The 26,457-nt window shown below is 47.2% G+C and overlaps 2 protein-coding genes across 2 annotated transcripts in view; both read right to left on the bottom strand.

Moving 5' to 3' along the window:
- The window catches only part of PSMD1 (proteasome 26S subunit, non-ATPase 1), a 120,896-nt gene extending 115,980 nt beyond the window's left edge, over window positions 1-4,916 (bottom strand). Inside the window, exons 1-2 of the mRNA XM_054982580.1 lie at window positions 4,787-4,916; window positions 1,190-1,233 (exon numbers count right to left, since the gene is read on the bottom strand). Of these exons, the coding sequence (XP_054838555.1) occupies window positions 1,190-1,233; window positions 4,787-4,802 (60 nt within the window). The 5' untranslated portion in view covers window positions 4,803-4,916. The remainder of the gene's footprint in view (window positions 1-1,189; window positions 1,234-4,786) is intronic.
- Window positions 4,917-9,352: 4,436 nt separating this feature from the next.
- Window positions 9,353-26,457, bottom strand: C6H2orf72 (chromosome 6 C2orf72 homolog). The gene is made up of 5 exons (XM_054982703.1): window positions 26,390-26,457; window positions 24,485-24,549; window positions 21,455-22,333; window positions 16,757-16,873; window positions 9,353-13,159 (listed from the first exon to the last, which is right to left on the bottom strand). The coding sequence occupies exons 1-5, from the start codon at window positions 26,455-26,457 to the stop codon at window positions 13,068-13,070; spliced, it is 1,221 nt and encodes a 406-aa protein (XP_054838678.1). The 3' UTR covers window positions 9,353-13,067.

Raw genomic sequence — 26,457 nt, 5'->3', positions numbered from 1 at the left:
GCTCCAGACCAGAGAGAGAAAGGATAGAAAGGTCCTGACTCTTCTATTTCTCTAACTATATGTAGTCCCCGCCCCCTTGCAGCCTGAGACTAGGGGACAGGGTAAATAGTCCTTCATTTCCATCAAAGATAAACCCCACTAAAGAAACATAGGTGATAAAGGATCTGTACAGGGTTGGTCACTTAACTGGTTAAAAAAGGACCAAATAACAGGCCAATTGGAGATGTCTAATCAATCCATCGATTGGCATGCTGACACTTGATATGGACATTTCTTGTTCCTTCCCAGGCCAAGTTTTGGTCTTCATCAGAGAGGGGTAGAGTGTCAAAGTGTTCTCTCTCAAGCAGTGAAGTGGAGATTACAATAGGAGGCTTGCTCCCTTTCCCTTACGTCTGCCCACTGGGGACAAAGGTCAGTCTTGATTTTTCTTTTTCAACCCAGGAAGGTCTACTTCAACAAAATTTAAGAATGCCGGACCTAGACTAGATTCCAGTGACCATCAATAGAGTCCACCAGTGTGGGTTTTTTCTCAGGGATGGATCACTACTTTTCCATAACCTAATTGCCGAACTTCTTAAGCTGTCAACCAAATGTTTGTTTTGTTGAACAGGCTCAGAGTCCACTGCATGTTTTAAATAAATGGCGCTTGGAAGCTAACCGTGAGGAGCCCGAGGGATGCTACAGATATTGGCTTGGATCCTAAGCAGCACACGCATAGCCACGCTAGAGGAAGGAAACGTCTATACTGCCCACCCCACCGCTGCAGCCTTTTGTGCCCACAGAAATTCGGCTATTGCGAGTCAGCCGGCCCGAAGATACAACGAGGGAAGACAATTGGAAGCCTGCAGAAGGAAAGAGAGCAAAAATCTCTCCCCCCTCCTCAGCAGAGGGAATATCTATTTGGTCTGAGGAGCTGCTGCTACACCAATGGAAATTCATCTTAGATACAAGCCACTTACTTTCAACAACTAGGATTTTCAGGATTATGTCAATGTCATTGTCACATCAACGTCAAAGGCGAGAGACATATCACATTATCAGTTTCATTCCTTTTGACTCAGGAAAACAGATCTATCATTCAGGCAACCATTTGTAATTGAAAGGGAAGCAATTCTTTTTTTTTATCCTCAGTCTTTAGACCCCGCCATTTACTTTGCTCTGAGATCAAAAGGGAATCTTATAAACTTACCTTAAGCTCTGGCTCTTCCTCATCCAGAAGTGAAATAATTCCAGCTACAAAAGAAAGGTCTTGTTAGCTGGCACAAAAAATTAGCACATTAAAACACAAACACAGAAACAGAACTGACGCAGTCAAGCAGTTAAGTGTAGTTACAAAATGCATTATAAAAACCAAAGGATAAAAGTTGGTTTTGTGATACTGTAATCAAATGCACACGAAACCATTTTTCCTATAGAATTAGATCACCAGCTATGCCATAAACCAGAATCACTGCTTTTCACAGAATGGTTACATTAAAGGGGGCTTTAGTAGGCCACCTAGTTCAACTAACTGCTTAGTACAGGAAACCCTAAGCTAGAGCATTTCTGACAGGTGAGGCGGCTGCCAGTTCTCTGCCTGAAAACTTCCAGTGAAGGAGAGTTCCGCCATCCCATAGGAAATCAGTTTCATTGTCAAATTTCTCTCACAATTAAGCAGCTTTTCCTAATGTTCACGTGAAATCTCCAATCTGGAACTGAAGGCTATTAAGGTCCAGCCAGCTTGAAGTGTGTGGAAAAGTGAGGCAAAAATGCTTTCATAAAATCAAAAATTAGATCGAGGCTTGCCCTTTGGAGCAGCAGAGAACAAGGCTTTGCCCTATTACATACATCTTTAGGTAGTTTGAGACTGTGATCACATCTTCCATCAGTCTCAATTTCTCTAGGCTAAACATATTTAAAATATTAGGAGTGTCTCTCTATTCATGGTCAATATGAATGACAGAAATGGGTAAGGGAAAACAAAAATATGGTGTCAAAATGCATACTGAACATGTGAATGGCTGTGAAGACAGAAGCTAGTAACAGCAAGGCAGGCATTCTGCTCAAAGGAGAGTACGTGTTTTGAATTTATACTGTAACACAGCCTGAAGTTGGCACCATTCAAAAGCTTCTGAAAAATACACAAGCACCAGTTACTAAAGCCTGAGTCTGTGTTACAAAGACCCTTGGAATCCATACCTTATACACCAAGACAAGTTTGTAAACAGCTCTTTGCCTGGGGTGACTAAGAATTATCCTCCAGGCAAACACATGGGAATTTCTACAATAATCTCTGTGCGTGTTCCCTTTCAAACCAAAATTAATCATTTTTTTTGTGGTTTTGTAAGCTCTGTGGAAAAGACAATAATACTAGGAAAAGTTCAAGGTAGTAGGAAAAGTGGAAGACCTAACATGAGCTGGGTTGATTCAATAAACTACATATTTTGGCTTGCAAGTCCCAAAGCTGTCAATTATAGGATGTTTTGGAAGTCATTAATTCATACAGTTGCCAGAAATCAGAAGCGACTTGTCAACAGATAACACACACAACTTTTGTAGGTATGTTTGCAGACTCATCAGTGGTGACTATGCAGTTCCAAAGACAAGCAGGGAAAGCTGATAACAGCACTAAGAAACAAAGCAGAAAATGAAGGTTGATTAAATGTGTCTTCCTCCTCAATCAGAAGTTGGCAAACATCATACTCATGTGCTAAATAGCCATGGATAAATTGAACTCTAATAAAAGTGCTGAAGGCCTCGTGTGTCCCTGGACAAAAATGGCCCCACTTGTTTTCTGCTGAGTAAGAGACCAGGCCCAAAGATGGCTTCTCTGGGCTTCCCCTGCAAACACAATGCTCAGCTGCACTATGGATCTCTGGCATGCCCACATTACTCACAGAGCAGCATTTTGCAGATCAACTGAGCACAGACAGCACCCCCCAAATAAAATCAGCATGATTTAAATTTAAATTGGGCTCCAATGCTCTCACTAAGATCAGCAGAGCCCCCCGTCATCTTTCTCCTCCCATTGCTTCCGGTTTCCTTTTATCAAAGACAGCGAATGGTCACTCTGCTGTGGAAGCTTGCTAACTGACCTTGCATCAGTCACACAGCCCCAGCCTAACCTCCCTCACAGGGCTGTTGCGAGGATAAAATAGAGAAAAGGAGAATGATGTGAGCCAGTTTGGGACTCACCGGGGAGGAAAGTAGGGTACAAATGAAGTAAATAAATAATAGTGAGCTGCAAAGAAAAAGCATCATGTTTTTCCTACTCTTCCAGAGCATCTCAAAGTCCCTCACTCTCTGAATTCCTTGAGAAAGCTAGAATAGGCCCTTTCAGTTAAGGTGGAAAGAGAAGACCAGCAGAGATAAAGGAAGAATCTGGTGTAGTGTAGGGGTTAGGTGGTTGGGTTGTGAATCAGCATGCTGCTGGTTCAAATTCCACTGAGCTCACCAGGTGGCCTTGGGTAAGTCACTCCTCTCAAGCTCCGGTCCCCAGCTGTATTGTGGGGATAACAACAGCACTGGGGATAACAACAACACTGACTTTGTTCACCGCTCTGAACGCGGCACTAATCTGTCCAGAAGGGCAGTATATGAATAAACTGTTATAGCCCTCTCTGTTACTTTCTCAGACTGCTTCCAGTCTTAGGAACCCTTCACAATCAAACTCTGCACACATTAAAGTAAGCATGTATATAATCGACCTAAGTGTGGACTGGTCCCGTTTTATACTTCAAACAAATGCATAAAAACATACAACTGGAATGTACCCAAGGGTCATCTAGTCCAACCCCTTACACAGTGCAGGAAATTCACAGCTACATTCCCCCCATCTCCCCCAGGGACCCCTGATCTATGCCCAGAGGAAGGCAAAAAACCTCCAAGACCCTTGACCAGTCTGGCCTGTAAAAAAATTCCCTCCTGACCCCAAAGTGGCAATTAGCAGTCATATAAGACTACTCTACAAGAGCCTAGCACTGACTTATCCTAACACCACCTTAATATTTCTAGATTGGTATACATTCACTATGCACAGGGTTTCACAGCCTAAGTTACGTACGTGGATAAGTGTAATACATGGACTAGGATGTCTTGAGCCTCTAGTTGCAAGGAGACTACCAACATTAAGGAAGGAGGGAAAGGATCAAGGGGGGGGGGTTCCTGGAGATTTGGAAGGTGGGGTTAGCCTGGAGGGAGGGGTTTGTGGAAAGGAAGGCCCTCAGTGGGCTATAATGCCACAGACTCCACTCTCCAAAGCTGCCACCTTCCCCAGGGTTGCCAATCTCCAGATGGTGGCTGGAGATGTCCCAGAATTATGGCTATTTCTACACACATTGAATAATGCACTTTAGCAATCCTTTGAAAGTGGGAAAATCCAGTTCCAAATGAACTCTAAAGAGCATTGAAAGGACGTGTGCGGAAGTAGCCTATATCTCCAGGCCATACAGAACCGCTCCTCTGGAGAAAACGGCTCTTCTGGAGAGTGGGCTCTATGGTATTATACCTTACTGAGATCCCTGCCTTCCGCAAACCTCACCCTCTCCCGGCTTCACCCCTGAAATCTCCAACCTGGAGCTGGCAACCCTATCTCTGCAGCCTGGAGATCCATTATAATCCCGGATCTCCAGTCACCGCCTGTAGGTTGGCAACCTTAGATCCAGGCCTGGCGCTGCAGGCGAGGCGAAAAGAAGGGAAGCCTGAGGGAGAAGCCGGCGGAGGAGGCAACTCGGGGCCTGCCTGACTCAGCGGAAAACCCCCGGGGCCCGCGCGTCCCACCGCCCGGGACCCGCCTTTGCTGCCTCACCGGCGGAGGTGATCATGACGCCGGCGTGGCTCGGCTCGGCGCTACGGGGCTGAGGGAGAATCTGGCCAGCGGCGCCCCTCACAACGGCAGTCCGTGACCAAGCTCCTTTGCCGCTTCCGGCGCGTCCTCAAGCCACTCCGGATGTGACGCGTTACGGCCTCGCCCCCTCAGGACCCCTCTCCCGGGCAACGAGCCGGGTGAGGCTGTCTAAAGTAAAAGCCTGATTCTAGGAAAGCCCCGGCCGCCGCGCAGAAAAAAGACAGAGAAATCTATGGAGATGCTGAGAATGCAGGGAAGAGGAAATAGGGAAGAAACGCGTCCTCAGAACGCGGTCATCCGGCGGCGATATCAATCAGGCACGTCAATAGACACCTTTACCAGCTTCCGCCTTGCTGCGCCGCCTGTTCAGAGCCTTCATTGAAGACTTCAGTGCAGAAGCGCCGGCAAAGCGCGGCCAAAGCGTGGCTTTTTCTAAAGCCGGTTCTTCGCCCTATCTTTTTGCACGCCGTCTATGCTTTCGGCAGAAGAAACGCAACGGGAATTCGTCTCCCATTTGGGGGTGGAAAAAGACACCCCCTATTGAGACAGATAAACAGCAGCTTATAATGTATTGTTGAAGGCTTTCATGGCCGGAGAACGGTGGTGGTTGTGGATTTTCTGGGCTGTATAGCCGTGGTCTTGGCATTGTAGTTCCTGACGTTTTGCCAGCAGCTGCTGATCTCTGAGAGATCTCTGTCTTTTGGTGCTACACCTCTGAAGATGCCAGGAACTACAATGCCAAGACCACGGCTATACAGCCCAGAAAATCCACAACAACCATAGCTGCTTATAATAATAACAACAACAGCATTTGATTTATATGCTGCCCTTCAGGACAATTTAATACCCACTCAGAGTGGTTTACAAAGTATGTCATTATCCCCACAACAATAATCACCTGGAGAGGAGGGTGGAGCTGAGAAAGCTCCTAGAAGCTGTGACTGATCCAAAGTCACCCAGCTGGCTTCAAGCAGAGGAGTGGGGAATCAAACCCAGCTCTCAAGATTAGAGACTTGCCGCTCTTAATGACTACACCAAACTGGCTGTGACTCATGAAAGCTCATCATACCCTACCACAAATTTGGTTAGTCTTATAGATGCTGCTGGACTCTTGCTCTTTTCTGCTGCTACAGATAGACTAACATGGCTATCCATCTTGTTCTTTTTCAGTTCAGGTCTCGCATTTTCCTACTATGCAGTTTCTTGGTGGTTCTATTCCTAGGAAGTATGAAAAATAAAAGTGGATATAGGAAGACAGAGTTTGGAGCTTTATAATTTTTACGTGGAGGGAAATCCACGTATCTGATATTTGAAAGGTTGCCATTTGGAGGAGGGCAAGGAGCCGTTCCAGTTTGCAGCAGAGGATAGGACCCGAAGCAACAGGCTTAAATTGCATGCACAAAGGTACCGGCTGAATATTAGGAAAAACTTTTTCATGGTCAGAGTAGTTCAAAGGTGGAATCAGCTGCTGAGGGAGGTGGTGAGCTCCCCCTCACTGGCAGTTTTCAAGAAGAGGCTGGATGAATACTTGTCAGAGATGCTTTAGGCTGATCCTGCGCTGGGCAGGGGGTTGGACCAGAAGGTCTGTATGGCCCCTTCCAACTCTTGTGATTCTGTGAAATCAAAGTGGGCCAGACTTAGGGAACAAAAGATTTGCTAGAGGGGATTCAATTCCATTTTCCAATTTCTACCTGTTAACTCTCTGTATCGGGACAGAGATACGTGCAAGTGTATACTTATGTATGAACAGTAGAGCACTCTATGGGACTTACAGTTGGTAGCAACATAATGTAGGGCAGTGACCTTTTCCCAGCATTTGTCACCCAAAGGAAGACTAACTTCTTGGCTTTCCAGTTAGCAGAACACAGGACTACAACACAGAAAATTCAAAGAGCTGGTTCTTACATTATGACCCTAAACAACTAGGGGCCAGGGTACCGGAAGGTCTGTCTCTTCCAATCCTATTCAACCCACCTTGGGTGAAGCAAATGGCAAGTAAAGACAGGGCATTCTCTGTGGTGGCCCCTCGCCTTAGCAATGCGGTCCTCCTTGATGCTCCCCTGGTGCCTACTCTACTTTCATTTAGGGGCCTGGATAAAACATCTTTTTCTCCAGGCTTTTAATTAGAGCTTTTAAAAAAAATCTTACCAGGTTTTTAAAATCAACTTCTTCTAGCCTGAGGACTGTCCTGTGGAAATTTTTCTACTGTTTGTGTCCAATGGCTTGTTTTTAATGGCTTGGTTTAACGGACTGTTGTTTCATGTTGTTGTATTAGTTTAATTGATGCAACCTTAAGTTTTTTGATAGCTGCCTTCAGTATATCCCCAGGAAAGGCAGAATACGAAAGCAAATGAAGACAAATAATCAGGGCTTTTTTTCAGCAGGAACACGGTGGAACGGAGTTCCGGCACCTCTTAAAAATGGTCACATGGGTGGTGGCCCCGCCCCCTGATATCCAGACGGAGGGGAGTTTAGATTGCCCTCCGCACCGCTCGGCAGGCTCCCCTGTCTGGAGATCAGGGGCGGGGCCACCGCCCACGTGACCATTTTCGCAGAGGGCAATTTAAACTTTAAAAAACTCTCCCCTTGTTCCAGCTGACCCAAAATGATGTCATCGTGTGGTCTTGAGTTCCACCACTGAGTTCCACCACCTCTTTCCCCAGAAAAAAAGCCCTGCAAATAATAAAGTCTGTTTTGAGCAACCCAAGTTCCCTCTCCACGGATCCTCATTTGGGATGTTTGCCAGCTTTGCTCAGCTCCCATGCTGACAGTGTTAGATTGATCTGCGGCCTGTGGGCGGGGAAGCTCTGTCCAAGGCAGAGGAACAGATCAGACCAGCCTGCTACTCTCTGCATCCCACAGCACTTGACAGGGACTGAGGCAGTCAAGACCTTCCAGTAGGAACGGCCAGATCAAGGCCCGTTTCCTCCCAACCAAAATGGTCACACCAGCCAGATGGGTAATGCAGTTGTTCATCCATCCGTCCCATACCCACAATAAAACACAGGATACAGCTGAAAAGAGAGCAATCCACTGCATGTTACAATAAACACACAAATCATGGTTTATGTAAGAGTTCGTTTTATTAGTCTTTTGCTAGAAATATTTCAGATTAGCATTGGCTCCCAACCTAGCCGGTCAAGTAAGAGAATACTTAAAAGCTGCAGAAAACACTGAAATGTTAATATCTCTCACTTATTTTCTGTTTATCCAGGCCAGTAGACAAGGTGCGAACTCTACAACCAGTTCAAATGAGGACAAAGTCCCCATCGCCACAAGGCAATTTTCTCTTTCCCTTGACCCTCCGCCACATCCCTGCACCTTCACACACAATTTCTGCACTTGCTTTTGATGAATGGATGCTCGTTGCCTGGCACAAATGACTGGGTCAGAAGAGAGAATTCACTAAAAACTCCAGAGAGCCCTCTCGCACGACAGCTGAATCAGAATTTATTAGGAAACTTAATTCAGTTCATTTGGGCCTCATTTATGACACGGGCTTCCTCTTACATGATGAAGGGGAGCCTTGACTCTCGATAGCTCAAGCCCTGGAAACCTAGACGGTCCTTAAGGTACTGGACCTGAATCCTGCACTATCCCGTTACAGCTATACCTCTCTCGCACACCCATGACCTTAGCACAGAGGCATCTGGCTGTAGCTCTTCTATCCCACTGCCTTTAAGCACCACTTCACATTTTATATCTTTGACCCCTTGTACATTTCTATCAACCTAGTTTGCCCTTCCTGCATCTGATGAAGCTGGGTTTATAAAAACTGCAGCCGTATTTAACTCTGGATCCTGTGCACTGCTGGGGGAAGGTGCTAAGGGAGGTGGATCTTTCCCCCCTTTCTCTTCCCCCAGCTGCCACCTGTGAGCACCAGAAAGGCACTAGCAGGGGTTGATCTAAAAGCCGCACACCAAGCAGTCAAAGCTGCCTTCCCTGCCTCTTCCATCAGCAGAGCTTTACCCTCGGCGAAAGGCCAAAAGAATACCCAGGTGCTGCAACCTCATTCCTGAAACATCAGCTACGTGCCGACAGGAGGATTTCTAGTTTTAAACAGAGGCCACAAGGCCAAGCAATGCTAGGATTGTGCTTGTGACGCACCCAACCGTTGTGCAGAGGACAAAGGAATGCCAGATCTGCTTGGCATGAATCTGACTCACTCCTGCCCAGAGGGTGTGTACTGATCGGTCACGCTCCGTATTCTCAATTACCTTCTTCCTACTCATAAAGCAACACCCCATTCACCTTAAAGATGCAAAATTACGTTTTTTCCTGCAACAGAAGTATTTGGCTGCTTCCTGAGAATGTGACCGACTGACTTATTTTATAAAGTTAAGATTTATTTTAGGTGTGCTGTCAAGCACAAGAGCGACATTTACAGCTGCCACCTTTCGAGACCATTATGCAACAGGCACAAATTCAACAGGTGGAGTTTTATGTATTGTCGAAGGCTTTCACGGCCGGAGAACGATGGTTGTTGTGGGTTTTCCGGGCTGTATTGCCGTGGTCTTGGCATTGTAGTTCCTGACGTCCACAGCTGCTGGCGAAACATCAGGAACTACAATGCCAAGACCACGGCAATACAGCCCGGAAAACCCACAACAACCATCAGGTGGAGTTTTCCTAGCCACTGTAATGCCCGTCAATTTTCTGCCCATCGTGTAGGTATCAAAGGTCTCACGCAGCTGTTACTGGAGCCCTTTGTGGGGAAAAAAACCTGGCCATGCTCGGTCTGGCCCAGTTGACCTGTGCCACATCAGGGAGAAGTGGCAAAGAAAGGTGCGCAGTCACTGCAGGGGTTTGCCTGTGCACTCACCTTGCTGGCCTAGGTTCCTTCTGCCTTTGTGCCTTCACAAATGCCCCTCTGAGTCACCTAAGGCAAGATGACAGAAGCATATAGGAATTCAATTGTTTTGCACGCAGGGAGAGGCAGAGATGGGGGGATCCTCTCAGTCAAGGGGCGTCCCATCACTCCTCTCATTCTGCTGCAGCAGATGGCTTCAGGTGGACGACACCCCTTGAAAGAGGATTGTGGCACCAGAAATGGCAGGTGGGACATATTCTAGAGTACACAAGCAGCCCTGCCAGACCCAGCCAAGAGTTCCTCTAGTCCAGTATCTCATCTACTACCCAGAGAGCCTTCCCCCTGCTGCTGGCCGCTACTTTAGCAACCAGTGCTCAAAGGTACACGGCCTCCGAATGGAAGGTTCTATTTAGCCACTATGGCTAATAGCCATTGAGAGCTTTCCTGAATGTATCTAGTTGCCTTTCAAAGTCACCTCAGGCAATGGCTGTCACTCCACCCTGGAGCAGCGCATTCTCCAGGCTAATTATATACATGCTGTGCAGGACTTTCTTTTACCTCTATTGATTGCTTTGCCCAACAGCTTCACTCTATGAATCCATGTTGTGTGTTATGTGCCGTCAAGTTGCCTCCGACCTATGGCGACCCTGTGAAGGAAAGACCTCCAAAACATCCTATCGTTAACAGACTTGTTCAGATCCTGCAAACTGGAGGACGTGGCTTCTTTCATTGAGTCAAACCGTGTCGTTTTAGCTCTTCCTCTTTTCCGACATGCCTTCCACTTTTCCTAGCATTATTGACTTTTCCAGAGAATCTTGTCTTCTCATGATGGGACCAAAGTACAGTAGCCTCAGTTTGGTCATTTTAGCATGTAGGGATAATTCAGGCTTGGCTTGTTTTGATCTGGTACCCACTTATTTGTCTTTTTGGCCATCCATGGTATCCGCAAAACTCTCCTCCAGCACCACATTTCAAATGAACCAATTTTCTTCCTGTCAGCTTTCTTCACTGTTCAGCTTTCACATCCATGCATGGCAATGGGGAATACCATAGTTTGGATTATCTTGTTCTTGGTTCCCAGAGAGACATCTTTATCTTTAAGGATCTTCTCTAGCTCCCTCAAAGCTGCTCTTCCAAGTCTCAATCTTCTGATTTCTTCCTTGCAGTCTCCCTTTTGGTTGACCCTACATTCAAATGTTTTAGGAGAAGCAGAAAGTTCGGTCTACCTTCTCCACCCCATGCACAATTTTATAAACCTCTACCGCCACTGCCTTATTTGTCTCTTCTCTAAATCAAAAAGTCCCAAACTCGGCAGCCTTTCCTCATTGGAAAGATGGTCCAAGCCCTTCATCTTTTTTTGCTCCCCTTTTCTGCACTTTTCTGGGTCTATAAGGTCCCTGCTGAGATCAAGCGACCAGGACTGTATATTGCATTCCAAAATGCAGATTGAAACAAAGGAATTATTGTAGCAGATATTTTCAATAATTAAACAAAACCTATATTTAGCAGTGCCCTGATTTAAATAGCCCATGCAAACCCAGTCTCATCAGCTCTACGAAGCTAAGGAGGGTTGGCCTTGGTTAGTAATTGGATGGGAGACCTCCAATGAAGACCAGGGTTGCATAGCCAGGCAATGGCAACCGCTCTGTTAGTCTCTCTCTCTTGCCTTGAAAACCCCAGCAGGGGTTGCCATAAGCCAGCTATGACTTGACAGCATTTTCCATCACCACCACACATAGCAGTAGGCGAAAGTTGTGCACGCCAGCCTAAATGTATTTCTACTACAGCTTCAGTTCATTTCTCTCCCTGAAATAATCTTTTCTTTGCTGGAGAAATGGAATCCAGTTGGTTTTTAATGTGCCATTGGACCTCAATCTTGCTTTATGACTACAAACACCCATCTGAATCTCTTCCCATTGTTACTGTTTTACTGTTCAGCTAATACAAATTAAGATTATAGTTTTTCTCTGAACTTCCTTTCTCGCTAGGTCATGATGACCCTAGATAAGGCAAACTGCTACGGCCAAGTATACAAAATCCTGTAACTTGAGCTGGAAATTAAATCTGCAAGATCTGCAAAATTAAAGAATTAATACTGTACTGCTGGTAAAGTATAGCTGCTATAACATTTATGATAAAAACAAGATTATGGAATCTGTAAACTGAAGTTTAGTTTGTTCATGGGCCTGAAATTCCAATTCAGTAAGCAGAAGTTCCAACATTAAAAGTTTGATATGTTCATTTTCTGTGCCCTTACTAGTACAGGATCCATATATTAGAGGAAAGAAAGGAGAAACCTTTAGCTGTAAGACCCCAGGGTAGAAGGAAATTCACACTACTGGACACGTAGACAAACAAAAAAACACCGCTGGTTTTCTTTTGTAAAGGAATTATTTTGTGCAGAGGAGGGCAGTGCTTTCCAGAAGACAAGGTTTGAGCATTTCGCACAGGTTTCATGGCAGAAGAGCTGCAACCAGGCAGTTTTTTTTGGGGGGGGGGTCCTGTAACCCTTAAGAATACTGAAGGTTTCTCTAAGCTACTCTAGTTTCTGTCTCCTCTAGCAAGATTTGGAGGCCCATTCTTCCTTACTCTTCTGTAACAGTCTCTGTAGGCTACTAACTGGTCACAGAGGAGAAGAGGTCTACAAAACCGGACTTCTGAACAGGGTCTTCAATGAGGACGAGGTAGGTTCATCATATATTCTCTGAACTCCACTGTTATGAGAAATGGATTTCAGTCTTTAACAGCATTTCTAGAAGGCTCACACTGTAAAGAAGCAGCAAAACACACCACCTGCTTTGTTATGGTTCTACACGGTACACAGGGCTGAGATTCTAGTTTTCTTTATAATAAAAATAAGAAGCAAGCATCTAGTCCATAAGGAGGCTGCACTGAAAACATCATTAAAAACACCATTGTTTCTTTCTTTGCACCCACATAGACTGCTTCTAAACCCAGAGATTTCCCTCCCACACACACACTTTTCACATTTGATGGTGATTTCAGAATAAGGCAAGCAGATCATTAGAAAATTGAAAAAAGAAATCACAGACTCAATAAGAGCAACGTAAGAGTAGCACCTCAGTTCACCCACTGAGGCACAATTCCTGCCACGTGCATTAAATTCATCTGCAGTTTCAGGATGTACCTTGGGCAATTCACGCACTTCCTCAGTGCTGAAAAGTCATCTGTCCTTGCTTGACTGAGATTAGACACGGCTGCCTCTGTGCCTTGCGTGGAACCAGACTACCAGAGGAGGTCCTTCCAGACCAGTCAATGTGGCTGCATTCTCGCTACAAAAGGCTGATCAGATTAAAGGAAGGCAAAAACCAAAGAGCTGATAGGTGGACCCTGCTCCAAAGAGGTGCCAACTTCTGATCCCCTGCTTTTTAGCTTTGCTGTCGCTAGGTTCCTCGGTTTAACGCTTTCAATCTAAGTGCATGCCACTCCACCGATTTCTTCACAGTTCCCATTGGGTGCCATGTTCGTCAAAGCTACACCCTCTTCTGCTTCTTGTGGTCCATCTATATTGGAAGAAATAAAGCTTGATTAGAGCATGTGTATTACAAGTTTAACACCCATTTCCAGAGGGTTGAATCACGATGGGTTCCAAATCAACCATCTTCCACACAGAATTCTCTGCACTAAGGCGCCCAGAAGTTTAACGTCAACTACTGCAAACCATTGCGGGCATCTAAGAAATTTAAAGACTCTTCCAACAGACCTCAGCATCTTTACAGGACTAGAATTCCCAGAAATCTTGCAGGGAATCCAGGACTACTGAAAATGTGATAGGAATATACGGAGAATTCCTGGTTTTTCACAACTGAAGTGACATATTCTGATGTGTCAAAATAGCAAAGAGTCCAGTAGCCCCTTTAAGACTAACCAACTTCACTGTAGCATAAGCTTTGATGAACCACAGCTCTCTTTGTCAGATGCATGGAGAGAACTGTGGTTCTCGAAAGCTTATGCTACAGTAAAGTTGGTTAGTCTTAAAGGTGCTACCGGACTCTTTACCAGGGCTCATTTCGAGGGGGAACAGACAGGAACACAGTTCCGGCAGTTCCCCAAAGAGATCACATGTCAGGTGGCCCCGCCCACCTGCCTCTCAGCCATTTTGGGCCCATTTCTGTCGGGTGGTAGATCACTCTCCCACTCAGCAGCAGCCCAATCCTGACCATTTTGGGCCCCTTTTTGGCCATTTTCAGCCCCTTTTTGCCATTTTGGGCCCAATTTCGGCCCTGAATGGCCACGATTGGGTCCAAAACAGCCAGGATAGGTGATGTCAGGGGGTGTGGCATATGCAAATCAGTTATGCCAATGACACACTTCAAGTGATGCCAAGGGGCGTGGCATATGCTAACGAGTTATGCTAATGAGTTCCTCCAGCTCTTTTTCTACAAAATGACCCCTGCTCTTTACTGTTTTGCTACTACAGACTAACACAGCTAACTCCTCTGATTCTGATGTGAGAAGCTGTTGCAAAGAGAGAGACGGAGAAAGGGCGACCCCCTCCCTCCAATCCAAAGACTGCACATACCTGAGCAATCTGTTTATTTATTTTACTTCATTTATACCCTGCCTTTCTCCCCAATGGGGACACAAAGCAGCTTACATCATTTTTTTCTCTTCCATTTTTCCTCACAACAACCCTGTGAGGTAGGTTAGGCTGGGAGTGTGTGACTGGCCCTAGATCACTCAGCAAGCTTCCGCGGCAGAGAGGTGATGCAAACCTGAGTTATCCACATCCCAGTCTGCCACTCTAGCCACTTCACCACACCACAGCTTCTTATGCAATACATGCTATTAGAGGTGGGAACAAACCGAAATACAAACCAAAGTTTGTCACGAACCAGGCCATTTTTTAGTTTGCGAACCGGTGGTCGTCGGAGGGAACCACGACAAAACGTGACGATTTTAGGCCGGTTCGTTTGGTTCGTTTGTCAGTTCATCACTGCAGACAGCCTGGCACCGATCAATCAGTTTCCTAGGCAACGGGAGGGATGGACTTTCTGCAGCCCCAGAAGTGACGTATTCATGAACCAAACGAACCGATTTGCGAACCGGGCAATTTTATGTCAGTTTGTGGTTCATGAAATGCAATGAACCACGAACCGCAACGAACTGCCATTTTCCCGGTTCGTGCCCATCTCTACATACTATCCTTTTGACATTTTTTTCCTTTTGCCAGTTTACCGTGCAAATAAGCAGAAACCTTTGAAAGTAGGATTGTAGGATGGCTGGAGGCCAGTGGTGTTCCCTCGTCACCACTTGGTTCAAGGGTAGGCATCAAGGCTTATCCTGTGCCCAGCACCCTTTCTCCAGGATACGTCAGAGTCTGACTACGTGGCTTCTCTGCCTCACAACCCTTTCTCAGAGCCACCACTCCTGCCTATTAAACCAAGAACATCCCACTATGGTAAAAAGACCTTTTAAGCTTTACTTTTGTACTCTGTATGCTTGGATTCTTTTAGCGTACATGTGTAAGGATAGATCGCGCTTTCCCATCCTCCCCCTTCCCTAGTAGCCCCTCTCCTGACTTCCACCACACTGATTTAGGAGGTTGTTAGAGTCACATGGAGAAACAGCCACATGGTCCAGGGTGCTGTAGTGAAGACTGGCAAAAACTGCACTGCCCGTCCATCTGTGGGCCTGACACGAAACATTCTGGTGACGAAAGAGTAATACCATCCAGGTGTCCCCTCCTCAATGAATCTGCCCCCTCCCTGGGCTCTGTGGCTCCACATGGAATACAAGAGCAAGATTCGAGTCCAGTTGCAACCAGGACGGAGTGCTATCAGAGAAGGGACGAAAGAACTATAAGGTGCACGTCATTACACAAACACACGCTCCATGGAATCCAAGCCATTGACTTTTGTAAGATGACTTGAGGGTTGTCTGCCAAGAGACAAGGTGGAAATGCAAGGGAGGTAAAAAGACATGGAAGGCTGGGTCGATGACCACGCAGTGGTACCTGCCATGATCCCACAAGCACAGGTTGCCGATTGTCAGGGACACATCCCCGGGGCCCTCTTGCTGCAAGTGCGTGCGCCTGTGGAACTCACCAAAACTTCGGTGCTTCCGGGGCCATATTAACCTATGACCAGGCTTTCAGGTATTTCGGCCCCCCTCTGGCACGTCAATCTTTCACCCCACTACAGCTGACAGCCAGACCCTGGTACTAGACCACACTACATAGCCCAATATCCATTTTGAGGTCTCCTAAAGAATTCAATTCACAATTTTTTAACAGTTTTATTGCACGAGTAGAACTCTTCAGGAAAGCACATTTTGGGGGTATAATTGTTCACTACTGTAATATTTAGAATAAAACTTTTATTATTTATTAAAAATATATAATTTATGAGTAATTGTTTTAATATAAGAGACAATTTGTTTCACTTCAATAAGGAAGCAGTTAATTATCTTACTAATAGAGGCTATATAAGAGAATCAATTAATTGTAATTCATGTGGGGGTGTGCCTCAGCCAAAAAAATCAACAGGCCCCTAGTCCCTGCGGGGCCCCTCGGCTTCGGCCTAGTCAGCCTTATGAATAATACGGCCCTGGGTGATTCAAGCCAACAGCCATAACACATCTTTGGTGCTGTCTGCCCTCACTTTGTACCACTTGATGTTCTTACGGGGCTTATCCAGTTGTGGGTCATAATGGTCATGGCAGGACAGGGAAGTACTGAGGCACAGATCCAAAAGATCCTTGACAATCTCACAACCCCACCTTCAGCTGTCAAGAATCGTGCTGCTGCAATGACCAGACCACTCGCACAAATCCTCTTTTCTCTTACCAACATTGTACACCCAAAGGACACACACTCTGCCCACCCACCCCGCCATAGCCAGCTTTGCACCAAGGAGAATTCAGCCGCTTCTCAACTCTGGAGAGGAGCTTCATTGCTAGTGCAATTCCAGATATACCATGAGGGCTAGAAACCTGATGAAATGTTTTAAGAACGAAAGCAAAGACGACCAGGAATCCAGCTCTGCGTGCCTCCCTCGAATTACACATACCAACTCCTGGCACATGGCCTGCTTGCTCTCCATACAGCACCAGTCTGGTTCAGAACTCTGCACCAAATTCCACAAACTGCCTGGCCTTACCATCCCCAAAGGTGTCTGCAGGTTTATCCAAAGTGTCGGTCGTTTTCTGGCTCCTTCTGCCCCAGGAGAAGCACCGCAAGAAGCCGGGGAGCCTCTGCTTCTCAGTTTCTACCCCATCTTTGGAAAGGAAAAAAAAGCAAAAAGTCAGAAAATAATAATAACAACAGAACAACATTTATATACTGCCTTTCAGGACAACTTAACACCCACTCAGAATGGTTTACAATGTTATTATTATCCCCACGACATTCACCCTGTAAGGTGGGTGGGACTGAGAGAGCTTCTAGAAGCTGTGACTGACTCAACATCACCCAGCTGGCTTCAATTTTTTTTTCAAGTGGAGGAGTGGGGAATCAAACCTGGTTCTCCAGATTAGAGTCCCGCGCTCTTAACCACTACACCAAACTGTGTGCAAGACTGACAGTGGGGTGCACATGTGCGCGCGCGCACACACACACACACACACACAGAAAGAAAGAAAGAAAGAAAGAAAGAAAGAAAGAAAGAAAGAAAGAAAGAAAGAAAGAAAGAAAGAAAGAAAGAAAGAAAGAAAGAAAGAAAGAAAGAAAGCATGCAAAGTGGACCTCAGTGGCTGGCGAGCTTCCCCCTCCCCATGCAACCACACACAAGATCCTGTACGTAGATCTCTTCCACTAACACCAAGACATTCCTCGGACACAAGGAACCTTTCCTCCCATGCAAAACATGGACAGAGAAAAGGTTCATCATTACTGAAGCCTGTGCTCAACATCACAGCCTCCAGCAGCTGCTTTCCGTTGAAAAGGAAGTCAAGGTCAGGGCTTCTCTCTCTCTCTCTCTCTCTCTCTCTCCCTCTCAATACCCCGCTCCCCCCATGCATCTTGTCATCAAGGGTCACTTATTACAGCTGCTGTCAATTTTGTACTGCAATCCTCAGCCCATTACTTGGAAGTAAGCCCCATCAAATTCCTGCAGATTCGAAATAAACATGCCTTGGTCAGATGCAAAGACACCCTTCTGCTTTCTCCCCACAGCCACCAAAGCCCAGCCTGACCTGGGCGCCACCTGACCCGGGCTGCCACAAGAATAGCCTTTCAAATCCCGGAGGATTAAAAACCTTCCACCAAGAGGATTAGAACAGCAGCTGAGCTGACGGCCAAGCAGCGGCTTGAAGTGCAGCTAGAGGGACCAAACCAGATGTGCACTGCAAATTGTGTGTCTGGCGCTCCTGGCAATTAAAACAGGGGCTGGATTGGATTGCAGCCACGGAGACAGGGACTTTACGCCTCCCCTAATTGAATGATTGATGGATGTTATTTATAGTCAGCCTTTCTTACTGAGACTCAAGGCGGATGACACAGTGCAAGTCAATGCAATCAATAGGATGGAACATCCCATAAGCAACGTAATAGGATTAGGATAGCAGAAATATGAAAGCAGAGCTGAAACATCCAAATCTGAATTGGGCCCATGTGCTTGCAAAAGTCAATGTTCTATCAGTAGGTGCCCCGAGCTTTGGACGCCAGTGGCTGTGTCATGTTCCTCCCCTCTATTTCCAGCTGAGTAATTTAAAAAACCCTCCATTGTGAATTAAAACCCTTTCATACTGTGCCATGCTCTTGAGACATTGGTGGACAAAGGGCCCTTCCCCAAGCTCCACTCTTTCAAAAAAGTGGAATAAGAGGCTCCCCCTTTTTTCTAGGTCCTATTCTTCTCTGCTTTCAGTTTGCGACAGACAGAAACAGCACAGGTGAAGCTATATTTCCATGGAAGGAAAAGCTCTACCGGAAGCTTGGCAGCAGCAAAAGGCAAAAAGTACTAGAGCTAGAAAGAAAGAAAGAAAGAAAGAAAGAAAGAAAGAAAGAAAGAAAGAAAGAAAGAAAGAAAGAAAGAAAGAAAGAAAGAAAGAAAGAAAGAAAGAAAGAAAGAAAGAAAGAAAGAAAGAAAGAAAGAAAGAAAGAAAGAAAGGGCATCCCATTTCCAGTGAGGGAGCCGTGTTAGTTTGTTGGAGCAAAATTAAACAGAAATCTTGAGGCAATTTAAACACTCATTAAATTTATCCCAGCATAAGACTTCCTGAAACACAGCTCACTTCTGCAGATGCATGAAGCGCACGTTTGTGTGGGTGATAAACTTATACCAAAGGCTACAATGAAAGGACAGGAAACAGGGAGTCAATACAAAGAACTGCTGGAGAGCCCAGCTTCTTACGGCAGACAGTATTCCTCAAATGCAAGAATAGTTTCCCCCTCACAAATATGCCATTAAAAAAAGGAGGGGTTCATCATGCATTCACATACAAATTACTGTCCTGTGTAGTAATATTTTTTTGTATGTAACATTTTTCAAGGGTGTTGTCTTACATTCAGGGTCATCTTGCTTTTGAGTAAATACAGGTCAGTGTGTTGCATTACATAACAGGGCTTGGATAAAACAAGACCTGCCATCTTCCTGAAAAAGTATATAAACATTTTCTAAATAAATAAAAGCCCGATGGAAAAGTATGATCAACCCACTCAGAGTGCGCGAGGATTAGTTTAGCAGGATAAAGGAAAAAAATCCAATCCAATCCAATCAAGGAAATACACAGCCAAACACAGAATTTGCTAAAATACCAACACCAACAGCAAGCCAGAAATCCCAATTCTTTGTTCAGGCCAGGAGAGCATGGATGGGGGGATATAATATTGAACTTTTAAATGCATCTGCCACATGAATACGCACTTCGTGCATCAATCAAAATGAACAGTGAGTTCTGGAAGATTAAGCGGGCGCCTCTGGACTCCTGCTTAATCTTATTCCGTGTTACTTAACGGCAGGATTTGCGTCCAGTGGCGCCTTGGAGACTAACAAGATTTCCAGGCTATGAGCTTTGGAGAGTCAAAGAGCCCTTCTTCAGATAGTCAAAGCTCCCCGTATCTGAAGAAGGGAGCTTTGATTCTTGAAAGCTCCAACCCTGAAAATCTTGTTTTCTAAATTATCACTGGACTCAAATCCTGATGTTTGACTGCAGACCAAAATGGCTACCCACACCTGAAACTATCTTCATGTTGCTAAGGTTAAGAGATTGAAAAAGGTGACACGTAAGAATATCAAGCAGCAAATAAGAAATGAAAATAAGTTTCAGGCAGGCAGCAGCGTTCCTCTGTAGCAACAGAACAAGGAAAAAGGGTACAGACTAAAGAACGGCTGGCCATTCTGTCTGAGAAAAGACAGCTTTAACTGGCCACAGCTTATGCTGATTCTGCACACGTTGGATAATGCACTTTCAATGCACTTTATCAATCGTTTGAGGTGGATTTTTTGTTCCGCACACAAAAGAATCCGTTCCAAATGATCTATAAAGAGGATTGGAAGTGCATTATCCAACATGTGCAGAATCATTTGTTGGTCTAGAAAAATGAAAGAATGGGGGCTTCAAACATCTTTAGCAGGTTGGTCCACCTCTGCTATGGTTGCCAACCTCCAGGTGAGGCCTGGAGGTCATTGGAATTACAAATGATCTGTGGATTACTGGAGTCACTTCCCCTGGAGAAACTCAGGATTTGAGCCCAGTGGCACTGTAGAGACCAAGAAGATTTACAGGATATAAGCTTTTGAGAGTCAAAACTCCCTTCTTCAGCCACTGGTGAACGGAGCTGTGATTCTCATAAGGTTTAACCCTGTTGGTCTCTCTAAGGTGCCGCTGGACTCGAATCCTGCTGTTCTACTGCAGACCAACAGGGCTACCTTTTTAAACCATTCTGGAGAAAATGGCTGCTTTGGAAGATGGGTTGCCAGTTCCATGTTGGGAAATTCTTGAAGATTTGCGGATGGAGCCTGGAGAGAGCAGGGCTCGGGGAGGGCCCTCAGCAGGGTCTACCCTCCAAAGTAGTCATTTTCTCCAGGGGAACTGATCTCTATTTATTTCTTTAATTCAATTTATATTCTGCTCGCCCCGCAAGTGGGCTCAGAGCAGTTCACAACCAAGACTAAAATCAACAGGGGAGCATTAAAAAAAAATATAAAAACATCAGTATGGCCTGGAGATGAGAGGTAATGCCGGGAGATCTCCAGCCACCACCTGGAGGCTGGCAACAGTAACTATGGCTTTATATACCCCGCTGAGGTCAATCCCCAGGCTGCACCCCGAAACCTCCAGGGATTTCCCAACCCGCACCCGGCAGCCCTAAGCCACACAGGCATCAGGGCTGATCCGTGCTGGTCTGGCGGGGACTGTGCAGCCAGCGTGCCCCGGGGGTTAAATGGGGGGAACAATCCCAAGCAGATCTACTTAGAATCCTAATCAGGGCTATTCAATGGAGTTTACTTCCAGGAAAGTGGTTTTAGGATTGCATTGCCTGTGTGTGGAGTAGGGTTGCCAGCTTCCAGGTAGCGGCTGGAGATCGCCCGGAATTGCAACTGGTCTCCAGACCACAGAGATCAGTTCGCCTCGAGAAAACGGCTGCTTTGGGGGGGGGGGGTGGACTCTATGGAATTATGCCCTGCCAAGGTCCTTTCCCTCCCCAAGCCCCGCTTTCTCCAGGTTTCTCCCCCCAGATCAACAGGAATTTCCCAACTTGGAGCCGGCAACCCTAGTGTGGAGGGGAGGGTTGGACTAGATGACCCCAGAGGACCCTTCCGACCCTGGGATTCTCGGCATGGGGCTGATCCCTGCCGGGCAAGGCGCATGGAAGACGAAGGGCCCGGGCTCCGGCGGGGCTTCCCGGCCAAGCGCACCTGCTCGCAGCTGGAGGGCGGCGCGGAGGGCGCGGCAGGCGGCGGCGCGGACCGGGGCGGCGCCCTGCGGGCTGCCGGGGCTGTAGTGCGCCGCCTGGAGCGCCTCGCCGAGCGCCGGGCAGACGCGGCGGAGCAGCGCCTCCAGCCGGGCGCGCTCGGCCTCCCGCTCGGCCGGCCCGGCCTCGCCCTCGCCCTCGGCCACCAGCACGCCCACCAGGCCGGCCGCGGCGGGCAGCTGGCCGCGCACGTCGCGCACCACCTCCCGCAGGCAGCGCCGCGCCCGCCGCCCCGCCGCCGCCCGGCACAGCAGCAGCGCCAGCGCGCACCGCGGCCACCCGCGCCCGCCTCCGGCCCCGCCGCTGCCCGCCGCCGCCTCCTCCTCCCGGGCCGCCTCCGCCTCCTTCTCCGCCGCCGGCGGCTCCCCCAGCAGGTCCCGCGCGAAGCTCTCCAGCAGCGCCCGCGCCGGCGCCTCCCCGGGCCGCCGCTCGGCCACCAGCAGCAGCCGCGGCCGCCCCCCGGCGCGCTCCACCAGCGCCCGCAGCTCCGCCAGCGCCGCCGCCGCCGCCTCCATGGACGCGCCCGCCCTGCGCGCCCCGCCGCGCTTTTCTGGCCCCGCCGCGGGCGCCGCCCCCGGCCGCCCGCTGCGCGCTCGCCCCGCGGGTCCCCACTTGCCAACTCCCGGGAGGGAGGTTCCTGGAGGTGGAGCCGGGGCGGGGGGGACGCTCGGGAAAAGTGCGATGCTACAGAGGCCACCCTGTGAAGGTGCTGGGCCTTTCCCGCCAAGATCCGGGTCCAGCAGCATTTCCAGGGGATGAGCTTTCCAGCCACAGCTCCCTTCCTCGTTTGCTCCTCCCGACAGGGTGTCCTGCAGGTGCCACCCTGCACATGGAAATCAACAACAGCCCGTGCAGGGGCTTTCTCTGTGGTTGCCCCTTCCCTGGGGAACGGCCTGCCTGAGGAGGTCAGGAGAGCCCCCAGTCTCCTGGCTTTTTGCAAACGATGCAAAACCGAATTATTCAAAAGGGCTTTTTACTCAGATAGAGGGGTGGTATTGTAGGGAGGGGGTCTCAAATGCTTCACTAATGAGCTAGGGACCAGAGACTTCGCCACTATGTTGTCTTACGTATTATCTGTTGCTTTAAGTATGTGCTACCTGTGCTTCAAGTACGATCCTACTGGATAAGTTCTGTCCTGTCTAATGTCAGTCCTAGAATTGCTTATATTCTGTTTCAGCATTTTTTCAGCTCTGCATTGGATTCTTGCTAATATTATGTCTTTGTAAACTTGCATTTATTTACCCTATGGCATTTTCATAGATTGATATTGATTGTACTAATCTCACACTATGTAATCTGCCTTGAGTCTCAGTGAGAAAAGTGGACTATAAATGACATAAAATAAAATAAACGTTGACTCTCAAAAGCTCATATTCCATCTAGTTAGCTTTTAAAGTGCCATCTTCTGGGCATGGAGCAGGGGTCACTGGATGTGTGTGCGGGAAGGGGAGGTAGTTGTGAATTTCCTGCATTGTGCAGGGGGTCCGACTAGATGACCCTAGAGGTACCTTCCAACCCTAGGATTCTATGATTCTACTGGTCTTGCTCTTTTACTGCACACCAATACAACTACCCAACTGCAACTAGCTCCAGGGCAACTGATGTCTGTAGTCTGGATATTTGACTGCAACTCCAGGAGATCTTCAGGTCTCAACTGGAGGTTGGCAACTCAGGTGAGAGCCCTCCAGCCCCCAAACCAAAGTCCTGCTGCTGCTGCCCTCTAGAAAGCTGCAAGCTGCACAGGAAGGCAACTACTGCCCGTTTGTGCACTCAGAGGTACACTGCATTCTACCATGGAGGTTCCATTTTAGGCATCATGGCAAAACAGCCATAGGTAAGCAAGATTCGAGTCCAGTTGCACCTTAGAGACCAACTCGGTTTCCAGCGTATGAGCTTTCAAGAGTCAAAGCTTCCTTCATCAGATACAAGGAGTGGGAAAAGCTTGCAGCTGACAAAGGAAGAATTGACTATTGAAAGCTCATATCCTGGAAAACTAGTTGGTTTCTGAGGTGCAACTGGACTCGAATCTTGCTCTTCCGTTGCAGACCAAGATAGCTACCCACCAGAAACTGTAGTTATAGATAAGGCCGTTCTCTGTTACGTAAAACTCTGCCCCACACCTCCAGACATTTCCTCATCCTTGTAAAGTAGAAGCAAGCAAACATTCACTGGCCCTGCTAGACTTTGGCAGAAAGGTCATTTTAACAGTTACTGTTTTACAAAGGAGCCCCTCCCCATGAGTGACAGTTCTGTAGAACTGATAGTTAAGGAGACCTGGTGGTGATCCTACGCGTTCCTCCCCAGGAATAAACCCTCTTGAATTTAATGAGATTCACAGGGTTCTTATGGAAACTGTCAATCAGAATCTGGGCTCCAGGCTGTAGGACTGAATGCCCCTCCTTGAAAAAGATCCAGAGGGGTTAGCCGTGTTAGTCTGTAGTTGCAAAGTAATAACGGGTCCAGCAGCACCTTTAAGACTAACCCACTTTATTGTAGCACTAGCAACAAAGCCCGTTGCATGAAAAAATGCAACGGGCTCTAGCAAACGGTTGGGAGGGATGCACTGGGCTGGACCTCCCTGGGCCTCCGTGGCAATATTGTCATGCTTTTCTGTGGCATTAGGGTGCAGCTTCATTTGGAATACTGTGTACAATTCTAGTTGCTCTATCTCAAAGAAGTGGTTGTAGTTCTGGAAAGGGTGCCAAAAATCCTCCAAAATTATCAAGAGACTGGAGCACTTTTCCCAGCCGTCAAGGCTAAGGAGATTAGCAGGGCGCTCCTAAACACACCCTGCTAAGTCCACTGAAGTCTATGGGCATAGAAAGGGGTGACTCTCTTTAGGATGGGACTATAGTTTTGCTAGGCTGAGTAGGCCCATTGCACCAATGGATCAGCTGCTCCCTTCATATTCAGGTTCAATTCAAGTTCTTTATAGGCAAGAAGAAGTCCTTCATAGTCTAGGACTCATTCTTACTTCTCCCAATATACTTCGTTGCAACAGTTTCACTCATCTGAGCAAAGCCTTCTGCAAGTACCACCCTGCAACCGCAAGACCCTTTAGAGCACTGGGCCTTCACGCAGAACTAAATGCTGCGGTGCGCAGTGGGGCTTACTCCTAAGCGCGTTCCCACAAGCCCACTCAAGACCCCAGTGAACTTGGGAATCTAGCTGAGCCCCAAAGACCAATAGTGGTGACTGCACCACTTCTCTCCAGGCACTTTGTGAATACCTTTATCTCAGAAAAAGAAGGGTGCACCCAGGCAAGAAGGGCGCCTGATTTGCAAAGGTGAAAAGTCTCTGCTTGCTGACTTGAGTAACGAGTCCAGGAGCACCTTTAAGACTAGCCCGCTTTATTGTAGCATAAGCTTTCGAGAACCACAGCTCTCTTCGTCAGAACTGGGAACCAACTTCAGCTTCGTATTGCAACAGAAAATTTTGCATGCATGCGTTAGTGATATCCCTCCACCCCTAGATGAGGAGGGTTTCTTATGAGGGTAATTCAGCTCCATCAATAAGATGCCCATTTCAAATAGAACTATCGCCTCAGAGGTCTGTTCCTTTCCACTGAGATTTCCATGTCCCTCTGGGACACACAATTTCCTTGCTACATTTCCGTGTACAACATGAGTCCCAACGGCCACTCTGAAAGAAACACATGTAACCCTAGAAATGAGAATAGATGTAGAATAGAATGCATTTAGGAAGTATAACCAGAAAATACAAACTTTATTCCCTTATGGCCTACACTGGTTTCCTTTAGCCTAGAAAGTTCTTTCTCTCTACACTTGGCTGCAAAAGCGAAACTAACGCCCAGAACGTAATTACTTTGTTCAGTGCCTGGCAAATACCAATAAATAAGATAATAAGCCGACACCAGGGCCTCAGAGTTGCAACTAAGACGTGGTAACAGACCTCAAAAACCGTCCAGTAGCACCTTTAAGATTAACCAATTTTCTTGTAGCATAAGCTTTCGAGAATCAAGTTCTCTTCGTCAGATGCATGGTACAGAAACTGGTCAAATATAGAAGAGGAGGGGAGGAGAGAGAAGATGCCATTAGGGGGGGAGAGGGAGGATGCAACCAAAACATTCCTTTGCTAGTAAATGTAAACATCTCCTTTTGGTGTCCTTTCGGGGTCAGTTGGCTTGTGTGAGGCTTCAAGGGAGTTTGCCGTGTTGGTTTGTAGCAGCAAAACAACCAGACCATCCAATTCCAATGTAGTATAAGCCTTCGATAACCACAGCTCTCCCCATCAGATGCATCTGACAAAGAGAACTGCGGTCCCCGGAAGCCCACGGCAGGCGTCACTGGGCTCCCCCAGACCCCGCCTCTGTAAAGGAAATCTGTTACCTGTGATAATGTGATAACCATTCATAGTCCCTATTCAGTCCCAGCTTGACAGAGTCAAATTTGCATATGAATTCCAGTTCAGCAGCCTCCCGTTGGATTTTGTTTTTGAAAGGTTTCTGTTGAACTACAGCAACCTTTTGCTACCACAGACTAACACGGCTAACTCCTCTGCATCCATGGTAACAGACCTGACTCCAAGGCCCCGAAGGAATAGTTCATACACATCCTGCCCTGAATGGGGTACCTTTGATTACAATGGAGGTGATACTTAACGCTCCCGTCCCAGAGGAGACTAGAGAATGCCTCCTGCATCTAGAGACATCAACCTATAGACAGATTTACAATGGGATCGTGTTTGGATTCTCATATTCAAAAGGATAGGAATTGATAAACAGTGGCCTTGGTAAGGGCACATTGCCCCTGGATGGTTACTTTTATTGATGGAGGTGCCAAAGAAGGAAGAATGTACCCTTTGATATTATAAACAGGTGTTAATTGGGAAACCGATAATCCTAAATGGCCCCACTTACCTGGCCAGCCGGTGTGTGTGCGCCCCCTGGGGCACCCCTGGGCGGTGCGGCGTGCCCCCAGGCAGCAT

Source organism: Eublepharis macularius, chromosome 6 (genome assembly GCF_028583425.1).
Source record: "Eublepharis macularius isolate TG4126 chromosome 6, MPM_Emac_v1.0, whole genome shotgun sequence".
Lineage (NCBI taxonomy): Eukaryota > Metazoa > Chordata > Lepidosauria > Squamata > Eublepharidae > Eublepharis > Eublepharis macularius.
The sequence above is the reverse complement of the archived record's forward strand: the minus strand, read 5'-3'. Positions and strand labels throughout refer to the sequence as shown.